The sequence below is a fragment of the Gorilla gorilla genome, chromosome 8 (genome assembly GCF_029281585.2).
Source record: "Gorilla gorilla gorilla isolate KB3781 chromosome 8, NHGRI_mGorGor1-v2.1_pri, whole genome shotgun sequence".
NCBI lineage: Eukaryota > Metazoa > Chordata > Mammalia > Primates > Hominidae > Gorilla > Gorilla gorilla.
This window is the reverse complement of record NC_073232.2, coordinates 44,929,633-44,942,095: the sequence shown is the minus strand read 5'-3', so window position 1 is coordinate 44,942,095 and position 12,463 is coordinate 44,929,633. Positions and strand designations below refer to the sequence as shown.

The following is a 12,463-nucleotide window of genomic DNA, read 5'->3' as shown; positions in this document are numbered from 1 at the left end:
AAGAATGAGCAGACTGCATACTGTGTGTTAGGGTGTAGGGAGAAATCAGACGTGACCCTGCCCTCTAGTCATCTGGGTGCACAGATTCTAGATTAAAGGATGTGGGGGTGGTAACTAACAAGGAGATGGAGAGGAGGTGTGCAGTTCCTGGGGGATCTGATGAAGAATTAAAGCAGAAGGGTAGGAGATGGAGAATGGGAAGGCATACCTGAAACCCTAAAGCAACTCTTGATGAGTAGGCATCGGCAGGAGGCCCCAGAACATTTTCTGACCCTTAAACACTGAGAATGCATGTCTGCTGGGGAACAGTAGTGAGGGGGCTAAGGGTATGGGGGTGTTCATGCCTGAGTCGGGGGCTCTGGATGGTAGAGATGTCTGGGAGTTTTGACGGAATGGGGGTGAGGAGGCCTAAAGATAACCTGTTCATAGTCTTTCAGGGCCTTAACCATTCTGGCTGGGGAAGTGGGAAGTGCCGATGGGGTATGCAGAGGAGGGCAGCTGTGATAATACATTTCATTCTGAAAGCACTACATGAGGATAATGACGGTAGTGATGATGCCCTAATTTTAGTGTCATGGCAACATTTTCCAAGGGGATGGAATTGGGTACCCTCATTAGTGTCATTTTTGTTTGAGAGATTTCAAGAGTCTATCTAGGTGTCATTTTAAAATCTATTGAAAAAAAATCTTGAATGCAGGTCACTGACCAGTTGGTTCCATGTAACTGCACTGCCTTCTGCTACCACTAAAGCAATGTTATGACAACATGGACAAGTCATGGGAAACCTATGTGAGACTTAGTTTTTTCTTTTTCTTTTTGGAGCTGGGGGTCTCACTATGTTGCTCAGGCTGATCTAGAGCTCCTGGGCTCAGACAACCCTCCCGCCTCAGCATCCCCAAGTGCCGGGATTACCGACGTAAGCCACTGCACCCAGCTGTGACTTAGTTTTTTCATCTGGAAATGAAGGCGACCTTTGTGATCCCAGAGGGCCCTTGCACTTGTGTATAAGGTGATTCCCAGCACTGCTCATGAAAGTAGTGATGGCAGAGTAGCCTCTGCTCTCCATTTTATTTTTGGGGTGGTGGGGGCAGTGGTGGAGGGGAGGATGAGGATGATATTTCCATTAAATAAGTTTCCTTGTTGCTTTTCTTCAGGCACCACTGACCTCGATGGAAAAATGAAGTCCCCGGCCCAGGAAAGAGACCCAACTCTGTGGCTGTTTTGGATTAGTTTGTACAATGCCCTGCAGACCTACTCTCTCAGGAGGCTCCAAGTGACCAAATGTGACCAGAAAGTTTTTTGTCCAAGGCAGTTTGGAAGAGAAGTTGGTGACCGTCGGGATACCACAGCCGCCCCAGGACGGCCTGGTTGAGACATTCACTGGAGGGCCTGGGTGCAGCCCGCTGCCTGGCCGGTAGGCGGCGCGCACAGGCCGTGGGGCCCGGGTCTGGGCGTGCGCGCGGCTGGTAGCAGCGGGGCCGCGCACGCCAGGGTCCGGGAGCCGGGCCGGTGCCCCCTGAGCCATTTCCGGGAGGGGCGAGGCCGGCGGCTGCCGGGCCTCCAATCTCGGCGGCGGCGGCGGCGGCAACAGGGGAGCCTGGGTCTCGCGGCCTGCGAGTCCGTCGCGTGCTGAGGGAGACGCAGGAGGTGGAGCCGGCCGGGTGCTCGAGGGAAGGAGACTGGAAGCTGGTTCCGGCGTGAGGAGGTGGAGGGGCCGCCGCGGGCTCCGGGGGGCGGTGAGGGTCGGGACGGAGGCGCCGCGGGGTGAGGAGAGGACAGGGGCCGGGTGGGCCGAGGGCGGGCAGAGGCGGCGGGGCGGCTGCGGCCGGGGCGGGGGCGGGCTGAAGGCGTGGGCACCAGCCGCTGAGGTCCAAGCTAGTGGACGGCGGGCGGGCGCGGGGCCGCGGTGGGGCGGGTCTGGAGCCCACGCCTGCCGCGGGGTAGGAGTGGGCGTGGGCGGCCAGGATTTGCTGGTCTTCCGACGGGAGGGGTGACAACGAGAGCGAGGCCGTGCTGATTCTGAAGGGAGTGCGGAGGAGGCAGGACCCTGGTAGCCTCGGCACCTTCAGCCCGGGTTAGGTGGCCTGGCCTGGGCTCCCCACCCCGATCGCGCGCAGACGGGGCGTTTCCCCTAGTTTCCACCTGGGTGGAATGCTTTGTGGGAGTCTGGGTCTGGATTAGTTTCATCAGCTGTGGGAGGGAAACCTAGTTGCAGCAGGATTTTGATTCGCTGGTCTGGGGTGCTAGGGGTGGAGTGTGATATCTGGGAGTGAAATCTGAGCCTTCAAAGGAGGGAGAGAACCATAACTTGGCTGCTCTGGCGAATCTAGGCGGGCTGGCGAGACAGTTTAAAGCTCTAGAAGTAAACAAACCTGGTTCCCTTTTACAGAGTCTGAAAAAGGGGAGCGCGGAGAGGAGGCTGGAAGAGGAAGATGCCTAGCACAGACCTTCTGATGTTGGTGAGCCTTTTGCAGACATCCTCCTGGTTCCAAGGCACTTGTCTCCGTTTTTTTAGTCCAAAGGATCCCAGTGTGTAGATTTCACCTCTGATGCTTGCTTTTGATAGCTGAGCGTTTCTGCCACCTTTTATTTTGTTTTGCTTTGTTTTTTTGGAGACGGAGTCTCACTCTGTTACCCAGACTGGGGTGCAGTGGCATGATCTCGGCTCACCGCCACCTCTGCCTCCTGGGTTCAAGCGATTCTCCTGCCTCAGCCTCCCGAGTAGCTGGGATTACAGGCGCACGCCACCACGCCCGGCTAATTTTTGTATTTTTAGTAGAGACGGGGTTCTCCATGTTGGCCAGGCTGGTCTTGAACTCCTGACCTGTGGTGATCCATCCGCCTTGGCCTCCCGAAGTGCTGGGGTTCCAGGCGTGAGCCACCGCGCCTGGCCAACCACCTTTTATTTTGGATGAATGATCAGGATGAATAAATGGCTGAATTAAATATATCAATACAGTATATGTAGAACTTAAATTATTGAAGAATCCTTTTCAAAATTATTATTATTATTTTTTAAATGAGACAAGGTCTTGCTGTGTTCCTCAGACCGGAGTGCAGTGGCTATTTACAGGCATAATCATAGCTCACTGTAGCCTGGAACTCCCGCTTCAAGTGATCCTCTTGCTTCAGCCTCTGGAGTAGCTGGGACTAGGAGCACAAGTCACCTCTCCTGGCTTTCTTTTTCATAATTCTTGCAGTTTTAATCCCTCCCTTCCCGTACTACCAGAGCAGTTTTGAAACCTCTATTATTACGTTTTATCAGGGTCTGCCATATACTAGTTTATCTGAGTGTTTGTCTTCCAGATTAGAGTTATGGTTCCTCGGCAGGCAGATAATCATGTCTTCTTTGTTAAGAGATGAATAAACACCTAGCATGGTGCTCTGAATATAGTATGCGCTTAACAAATGCTTGTTGGATTGAACCAGTATGAATTTAAGTTCTTTTGTTGGACAGAGAGGTATGCCTGCTTTAGAGCTGTTTCCTCTCCTCCTGAGATCTTTCTGTGCTGTTTTACTGAGCAGGGAAGAATAGCGTTGCTAAATGCATGTTTACCAAAATGACATTTTATTTTTGGGACTTTTATGATTCCTTATGGACTTCTTAGTGTGAGAATTATGGAGAGTTTATAGCTTGGAAATGGTGATATAGAAAAAGTGTCCGGGTTTAGTTTTTTTTGTTTTGTTTTGTTTTGTTTGTTTGTTTTTGAGATGGAGTTTAGCTCTTGTCTCCCAGGCTGGAGTGCAATGGCACAATCTCACTCATTGCAACCTTTGCCTCCCGGGTTCAAGCGATTCTCCTACCTCAGCCTCCCGGGTAGCTGGGATTATAGGTGTACACCACCATGCCTGCGTAATTTTTGTTTTTTAATAGAGATGGGGTTTCGCCGTGTTAGCCAGGCTGGTCTCAAACTCCTAACCTCAGGTGATCCACCTGCCTTGGTCTCCCAAAGTGCTGGGATTACTTACAGGCGTGAGCCGCCGTGTCCAGCCAAGTTTGTTTGTTTGTTTGTTTTTGTCACTTCTCTGAGTGCAAAATCAGTGCTTTAAAAACAATTCATTTCTCTGTCTTTATCTCACTATCCCAGAGGGTGGGTTGGCGTCACTGGGAAACTGGCAAAAACTGGTAGTGAGATTTCCTTATACTGGGTGCTGACATCGTAGTGGCATAACCTGTAAGGTCTGCAGGGGGGATAAAGAAGAGAGAAACTAAGTTTTGATCCATTGTGATTTGAGGCAGGGAACTAGGATAATTTTAGGTTGTATGTGAGAGACATAGATGAATACTTAGGTTATCCACAGATCCCAATGAAAAGTTCATCTAAAATAGTATCTTGCCCCAAATTTCATGGATTTTTCAGTTTTAATTAATACCCTTATATAATTTAAAATTCTTATTCAAAGACCATTATGTTAGAAATACTGGAAACTATAAGTAAGCAAAAGGAAAGGGGATTTGTTAATCTCCCCTATCTCCTACATCCCCTTCATTCCCCTCTACCCCGTGCAGTAATTTATCACCCAGAAATAACTGCTGTGAGCATCTTGGATGGTTAATGCAGAGTGACTTGTAGCAATTGACAGTTTCTGTTTATCCTCTTACAGAAGGATATGTTTATGTAAATTATAGGTTCTTATATGTAAGATATTTCCCCATGCACAGAGATATTACTTCTAGGGCCTATGCATTTACTTTAACAGAACAATGAGTGCTTTTACTCGGAATATTAACTTTGGAATCAGTTTTCTTTTGAGGTATTTCTCTAGCTGTTGCCACCACCTTTCACCTCCTCACCTGTTAATTTAGAATGTTTAGGAGTGTTGCTTTGCTTGTTGCTGTAAGGAATTAATCCACATAGATGCGAGTGGCCCTAGGCAGTCATCACTTTCTGAAGACAACATACATGTTGCATGAAGTGCTTTCACTGGAAAAGTTGTCATTCATTCCTTGACTGTAATGTATAATACTATTTGGAACTAACTGGTAAAGAACCAATAACCATGGCTGGGTTTTCAGTGGCACACTAACCCATCATTCTATGAGGTGTTTCTCTAGCTACTTTATATGATATGTAAGACATGTTCTTGGCCCTCCACCTGGGAAGAAAGGACCTAAGTGAATAAAAAAATAACCTCAGTGCAGTGCAGCATCTCAGAATTAGAAATAGTCTTAGAAGTCATGGGATGCAGCTTTTTTTTTTTTTTTTTTTTTTTTTTGAGACAAGGTCTCACTCTGATGCCCAGGCTGGAGTGCAGTGGCATGATCTCAGCTTACTGCATCCTCAATCTCTGAGGCTCAGATGATCCTTCCACCTCAGCCTCCTGAGTAGCTGGGACGACAGGCACATGCCACCACGCCCGGCTGATTTTTGTATTTTTTTTTGTAGAGATGGTAGTTTGCCATGTTACCCAGGCTGGTATCTAACTGCTGGGCTCAAGGGATCCAACCGCCTGCCTTGGCCTCCCAAAGTGCTGGATTACAGGCATGAGCCACTGTACCTGGCCTGTGATGCAGCTTATATTATACACGAATGTGTTGAAGAGTATCTCTGATAAATGGATATCCAGTCTCCCATCTTTTCTGCTAATGGAATAAGTGAGCAAAAGCTAGGAAACAATACAAGGTGGATTCAGGAATAGTAATGTTAACTCTGATAGCTAACATTTATTGAGCATGTATTACATGTTAAGTGTAGGAATACTGTACTTATTTAATTTTCACAAAAACCTTTTGGTATCCTTCTTTTACAGATGAAAAACGAGGCTTATAGAGAGTAACCACAGCAGTTGAGTGGTGGAGCCAAGTTTGACCTCAGTTGGTCTGACTTCAGATCCCTCCCTCTTGCCTACTTTGTGTCCTTACCCCTGGTAAGGGAGGTTGCTGACCATTGTGACTGATGGGAGAGGGTCTGTGTGGAGCAGATGGGATAGGATAGCTCCATCCTCTAGGGGGCACTTTGGGAATGGGGGACTGGGGGAGGAGGGAGTCTTTTTTCTTCTAGTGTAGTCTGAAAATACATGTTTTATTATTAAATTATTATTAAATCTTGTTTATTGGGTCAGGCGTGGTGGCTCATGCCTGTAATCCCAGCACTTTGGGAGGCTGAGGCGGGCAGAGTACTTGAGGCCAGGTGTTCTAGACCAGCCTGGTCAACATGGCGAAACTGTCTCTACTAAAAATACAAAAATTAGCTGGGCATGGTGGCGTACACTCGTATTCCCGGCTATTCAGGAGGCTGAGGCAAGAGAATTGCGTGAACCCGGGAGGTGGAGGTTGCAGTGAGCTGAAGCTGCACCATTACACTCCAGCCTGGGCAACAGAGCGAGACTGTCTCAAAAAAAAAAAAAAATTGTGTTTTATTTTCTTTTACGTCGCATTTAATGAATTATATTGAAATTTTAAAACTTGTGTCTGCAGGCATAGTGTTATAATCTTTAAATGCCATGTCAGAATAGCAAAAGGGATTACAGAATATTTGTTATAAAAAGAGGGCATTGGGTCATAAAGTTGAAGACTACTTGTGTGGACAGTATGCTGTGAGAGAAAACCTGGAGATGACCTGGAGTCCACATATAACAAGCCTTGAATCCAGACTGACAGGCTCGGGCTATCAGCCCTCAGTGTGTTCCTGCCCTCAATTTTGTTATCATTTGATTAGGATAGTTTGCTTGCCTTTTTCCATTTGCTCGTATGTGATGTGTCATAGACTGCAGTACTTTCCACCTGTGTCTCATAGAGAATAAAATGAGTATGTTAATCTGCTGAGAGTTGTGATGATGTCAGAGGGAATTCAAGTCAGACAGCTTTGTAGCAGCCTTTCTCCGCCTTGGCAACCATTCTTTTTATTCATACTCTCCTCCTTGGTGCTAGAGGGTGGTATCACTTTGCAAGTTGCCAAATATTTGTAGTTTTTAAGAAAAAGGTATTTTATAAAGCCAGTCTACACCTTAGGTGGCTTTTTTCTTTTCTCATCAGAAAATGATGACTAAATTAGCTGATATTCATAGATGAATCAAGGTTAGCGTGTGCACCCTGGTAGTGCTAGGTGGGGTTTGAGTGATAATTGCTTATCTAGGGCAGTGGTTCTTGACCAGGGGCAATTTTGCCCTCTGGGTGACATTTGACAATGTCTAGAGACATTTTGGGTTGTTACACCTGAAGGGTTCTGCTGGCATCTAGTGGGTAGAGGCTACGGACGCAACCAAACACCCTGCAATGCACAGTTTCCTGCAAACAAGAATTATCTGGCCTAGAATGTCAATAGTGGTGAGGTTGAGAAACTGGTCTGAAGTTTCTTACCATAGATACCTGGATATCTGTGTAGTCTATGCTTTCATATGGGTCGGGGAGTGATTCCCTTCTTGGAGGTTAACGTGTCTGTTATTGTCTCACTTGGGGTTATTTTGCCCATGGGTCAAGCCTTGCTGCTCAGGAATATATATTGGAGATGGTGCAGCATGATCTTTTATAGCAATGCAGAATTCTTAAGAAATGCTGTCCTTTGCAACATTTCTGCACCACTCTTTTCTTGATTTGCAGACAGCAAGCTTCCCTCAGTTTTGTTTTTTGGGTTCAAAAATTGAATCTTTCCAGGTCCTTGAGCGTCTTTATCTGTGACCCTTGAATCTTTTTCAGGGATGCTTTCTTTCTGAATCTCAAGTGAGATTTAAGCAATAAACTGAAAGATTGACCTTAGGAGCTCTGTTCTATTATTTGAGCCTTGTGTCTTGTTTGTAGGATTTGCTAGAAGAAAGGGGAAATTCATTGGGATTGTTGATAGGACATTAAAAAATTTGTTGACATTTGAGTGGCCATTGCAGGATGAACACTGTATTTGGCAATCTCCCAGTGTTATAGATGAAACAGAGCTATAATTTCCACTGCCTTTGGTTTAAAGGAAAAGAGGGTTATAAACAGATAGAATCCAAATCCCAGTATTTGACTTAGCTTTTCAGTCTATGTGTCAGGAATTTTTAGTAATATTTACCTTCTTAATTAGGTTTTACCCAATCTAATATTATATACAGTTTGTGCACATTGGTGGCAGAATTGAGAATCAGCCTGGGTTTAAGAATTTCCATAGGGAATTGATGTGAATCAGTCTGTATGTGTAAATGTACAGAACCCAATTACTGAGATAAAAACCATGCTGTGGGGGAAGGGGAGATAGGGGCCCTCTGAGAAGATGGAATGGTGAAGGCTGCGAGTAGTTTGTGGATATATCAGTCATATCTTGGCGTAATCCAACAGCGTACTAAGGGATCAAGGGACTATTTTCAAGGCTGAGCAGGTTTAAGGAAAACATCTAGGTGAAACATCTAGGGGCTAGCTAGCAATAGAAGAGCCATTATCACTCTTTTTTTTTTTTGTCATGGCAATTTCACTGAAGCTTTTATTGCCTCTATTGGTAATATGACAGGGACTGTAAGAAACACAATTGAACTTACAGAGATGTGCAAATGATATTCACTAAAGATAATCTTCATCTCAAGTATTTTTTATATGTGGGCACTTCTAATTTTATACATTTTTCTATTTAAAAAGCATTACATTTTAAAATTTGTACCTGTTTTGACATTTGGCAAAAAGGAAACTGTACCTATGGTTCAGTTTAAAACAAAGAATCAGCATGGGGAGTTTACCGGAATGAGGACTGAAACACTTAGGAGTTAAAGCAATTCAAGGGGCGTGTGTGTGTCTCTCCCTTTTCTCCGTCAATCTCTCTCACTCTCTCTGGCTCTCTCACAGACACAGACTCAAACACACACAGCCATATGTGTAATCATTTTTTAGTACAAAATATTCCCTGTAGCCAGACATTTATCTTCAGAATAATCACACCACATTAAATCAGTCTTCTCTTTTCAGCCCTAGTAAAAGTTTTGTTTAATTCTAAGATGCCATCATAGTGAACAACCTTAACTTTTATCCTACATAATTATATTCAAAGCTTTATGTATTTTTGTTTATAATTACACAGTAATTATAAATGTTTAATACCAACCTGATGACAAACACTATTTTGTTGAAAAGGTTTTGCATTTAAAAAGAAAAATATGTAAAATCCAAGGCACTAGGCCACGAACCAATATCAGACTTTTAAAGAAAACACTTTATATTGAAAAAAAAAAAAAAAAAGCTAATGGGATCTCATTTCAAAACACAGCATATGTGAATTAATCAATCTAAAACCAATAACCATAACTCAAAATCTTCAAGACAGGAAACAAAACAGTACATATATATAGATATATATATCTTTTAAAAATTTTTCATAATTGAAGTTCCTCTTTATATTTACAAAAAAATCAGGAAATACTGAAAGCAGCAAGATTCTTCTTTTTCCTTTTTCTTTTAATAACCAATTCCAGTAGCCTGAATAGAAATTTTCAGATTTTTCTTTTGGTAAAACTGCATTCTTGAATTAAAGTTATGATTGGAATATTAATATGTCTATAGGGAAAGCTTTCTAGTCTATTTCAAAATCATGTAAATAAAAAGCAGTTTTGATATGTCATTGTTTCTTAAAATAATTTCCATATTTGCATAAAGTGTACTGCTATTCTAAGTACATTCCTTTGTTAATATCAACCCTAGACCTTAGAGAGTGCCTGGATATATATCCCAAGCAGAATCTGTTCCTATCAGAAGACCATAATCATCGAACATTTGGAGTATTACATTTCTAGCCTGCCTTACGGAAATGTTTAAGAAAGCAAGAAACCCTTCTTCACATGTCAGAAAGTGAACAGGGAAATGACCATTTTCAGCATAAAAGCAGCTCATGGGTCTTGTAATGAAAAAAATACATACAAGATAGCATTCTGCTTTGATGAGAAAACTGAGCTAATCTGAGTGAAGCAAAAACAGTAAAGAGACTAGAAGCCAGATTGGTATTTTGCATCATGTATGCTTGTTTGAAAATCTTTGCTCCTGAAGTAAATATTTGGCACCCACAGTGATTAGCAACCACAATTTCAACAAAATAATAAGTCATTGAAAATGGACTATTTGTCTGAAAGAGCAGTACCTATATTATAAAGATTGAACTTCATGGCTCATTACAACCATTTTCAAAATTTAACTGCAACTATCTTCTTATAAATTAAGAGAGTTTAATTTGTGTTCCATAGTGCGATGACAAAAAAAAAGTAAAAACAAAACAAAAAAACCCTCATGCCTAAATTTAGAATATTGTATTATGTAGCAATCCAAAACATTCAAAACAAATTAAATAGTTTAACTTATGTGACAGGCAGATAAGCATTTCAAAAGCATAATGAAGTCCAATTATGTAGTGCATAATGTAGACAGGAGAAGAATCTAACATTATGCAGACATTTTCTAAATAAAAGCTCCCTGTAGGACAGCTATATATAAACATGGGTAAGGTAAGCGCAGACTAGTTCCGTGGAACCTTTTGAAATCAAGAGTCTAAAACACAATACATATTTCAGGTAGGCACCAAGTTATCCTAAAAATTTTTCATGTTGGTTATTCTGACATTGTTTTTTCTCTTTTTTTTTTTTTTTTGAGACAAGTCTTGCTCTGTTGCCCAGGCTAGAGTGCAGTGGCTCGATCTCGGCTCACTGCAACCTCCGCCTCCTGGGTTCAAGTGATTCTCCTGCCTCAGCCTCCCAAGTAGCTGGGATTACACTCTTAAGCCTGTGAGAGGGTAAGGAAGGGAGTAGTTTCTGGAACTTTGAGAGAGTTGAGATGAAGGAGAAGGTAACCTGTAGGAATGCCAGCCAGTGACCCAGCAGGAAAGGAATCAAGGGGAATAAATACTTCAGACTCTTTTCCTACCCTCTGATCTCCTGCTGTAGCCTCCCATTGGTCTAATACAACTGGAAACCAGACGTTAAGGAGTCTGGTTGATTTAATTCAGAGGGTGGAATCCGGAGGCACATAGCCGAGCTGGAAAATGCTGGATGGAGGATCTGGAGGAGGAGATCATCTGGAGGGGAGAACACCCAGCATGCTGGAGTTGAGGTCTAGTTTGTCTTAAAAGGCACAAATGAGGAGATAATTCTTGAACAGAATCTTGAAGGTGGATAGGATATGGATTATAGAAAGGGAATGTTCCCACTGATTTTAACAGGATAGATTCAGAGGCACACAGTTGCCACAGCTTTGGCAAGCCCAAAGCTGCTTTGTTCCAGTAGTAGCCTTAGAATCTTAATTGCCTGGAGGGCCTTTAGAAGTCCTGCAGTCCAGCTTTCTTGCTGCCTAGGAATCCCTCTACAATGCCTTGTCAGGAGTGAGTGCTACATACTTTCTCAGGGGGTTCTTTCCACTGTTGGACAGCTTTAATTTTTAGAGAATTTTTCATGTGTCCAGATCACTGAATGCATCAGCTAGAATTAGGTTTGAGTGTATATAACAGAAAAACCTAAAGTAATAGAGATCTTTTAAAAGATATAAATATATTTCTTTAAGAGAAAACTGGCCTGGCGCGGTGGCTCATGCCTGTAATCCCAACACTTTGGGAGGCCGAAGTGGGCGGATCACTTGAAGCCAGGAAGTCAAGATCAGCCTGGGCAACGTGGTGAAACCCCGTCTTTACTAAAAATACAAAAATTAGCCGGGTGTGGTGGTGGGTGCCTGTAATCCCAGCTACTCAGGAGGCTGAGGCATGAGAATCGCTTGAACCCGGGAGGTGGAGGTTGCAGTGAGCCGAGGTCACACTACCGCACTCCAGCCTGGACGACAGAGTGAGACTCTCTCAAAAAAATTAAAACACAATACAATACAATACAACACAACACAACAATACAGTACAATACAGTACTACAGTACGATACAATGCAATGCAATGCCAATACAATTCCATTCCATTCCATTCATTCCCATTCCATTCCATGCAGATAAGGCCATTCCTGAGTCTTTGAGGTGCCAGGCTGCTTCTCTCTGTCATTCCACTATCAGTAGTGCATCCCCTCCTGGGCCAGGGTAGCTGCCTGGGGTTCCACCTGTCAGGTTCATGTTTCATTCATGAGGAAGAGGAAAGGGAAAAAGAAGGGCTTGCCCTCCATTTTAATTAAAAATTATTTTGGAATTTATTATACGTGCAGAAGAGTATAGAAAGCACATATCTACATTTTAACGAACAATAATAAAATAACGATACCAGATTAGGATATAAACCATTTATCTCTAACTGTACGCTCCACCCTGTTACAAATATTTCCTTTCTTCCCCTCTAGGGATAACCCCATCCTGACTTTTATAATTATTCCCTTGCCTTTTTAAAAATAGTTTTAACCACCTGTGTATGCATCCTAAGTTTAGTTTGTTTTTTTTAAACTTGATGTAAATGGATGCATATGTATTTTTATTTTTGTGATTTTCCTGTGTTGCTCAGTATTCATGCGATCCATGTTATTGCATGTAGTTTAAGTTCATTCATTTTTATTGCTGTATATATAGTATTTTATTGTGTGACTAAACTGCAGTTATTTA

At 43.2% G+C, this 12,463-nt stretch overlaps 1 protein-coding gene across 6 annotated transcripts in view; it reads left to right on the top strand.

The window, feature by feature from the left end:
• The first annotated feature begins 1,443 nt into the window (after window positions 1-1,443).
• SGPL1 (sphingosine-1-phosphate lyase 1) overlaps window positions 1,444-12,463 on the top strand; it is a 64,174-nt gene continuing 53,154 nt past the window's right edge. The window contains exons 1-2 of one of the 6 annotated variants that reach the window (XM_031015443.3): window positions 1,444-1,705; window positions 2,390-2,459. In XM_031015443.3, the coding sequence (XP_030871303.2) occupies window positions 2,433-2,459 (27 nt within the window). In that variant the 5' untranslated portion in view covers window positions 1,444-1,705; window positions 2,390-2,432. Of the gene's footprint in view, window positions 1,737-1,908; window positions 2,075-2,387; window positions 2,460-5,751; window positions 5,869-12,463 lie in introns of those variants that run through there. The other 5 variants (XM_063709998.1, XM_055353546.2, XM_055353549.2 and 2 more) reach the window with 5 other exon arrangements.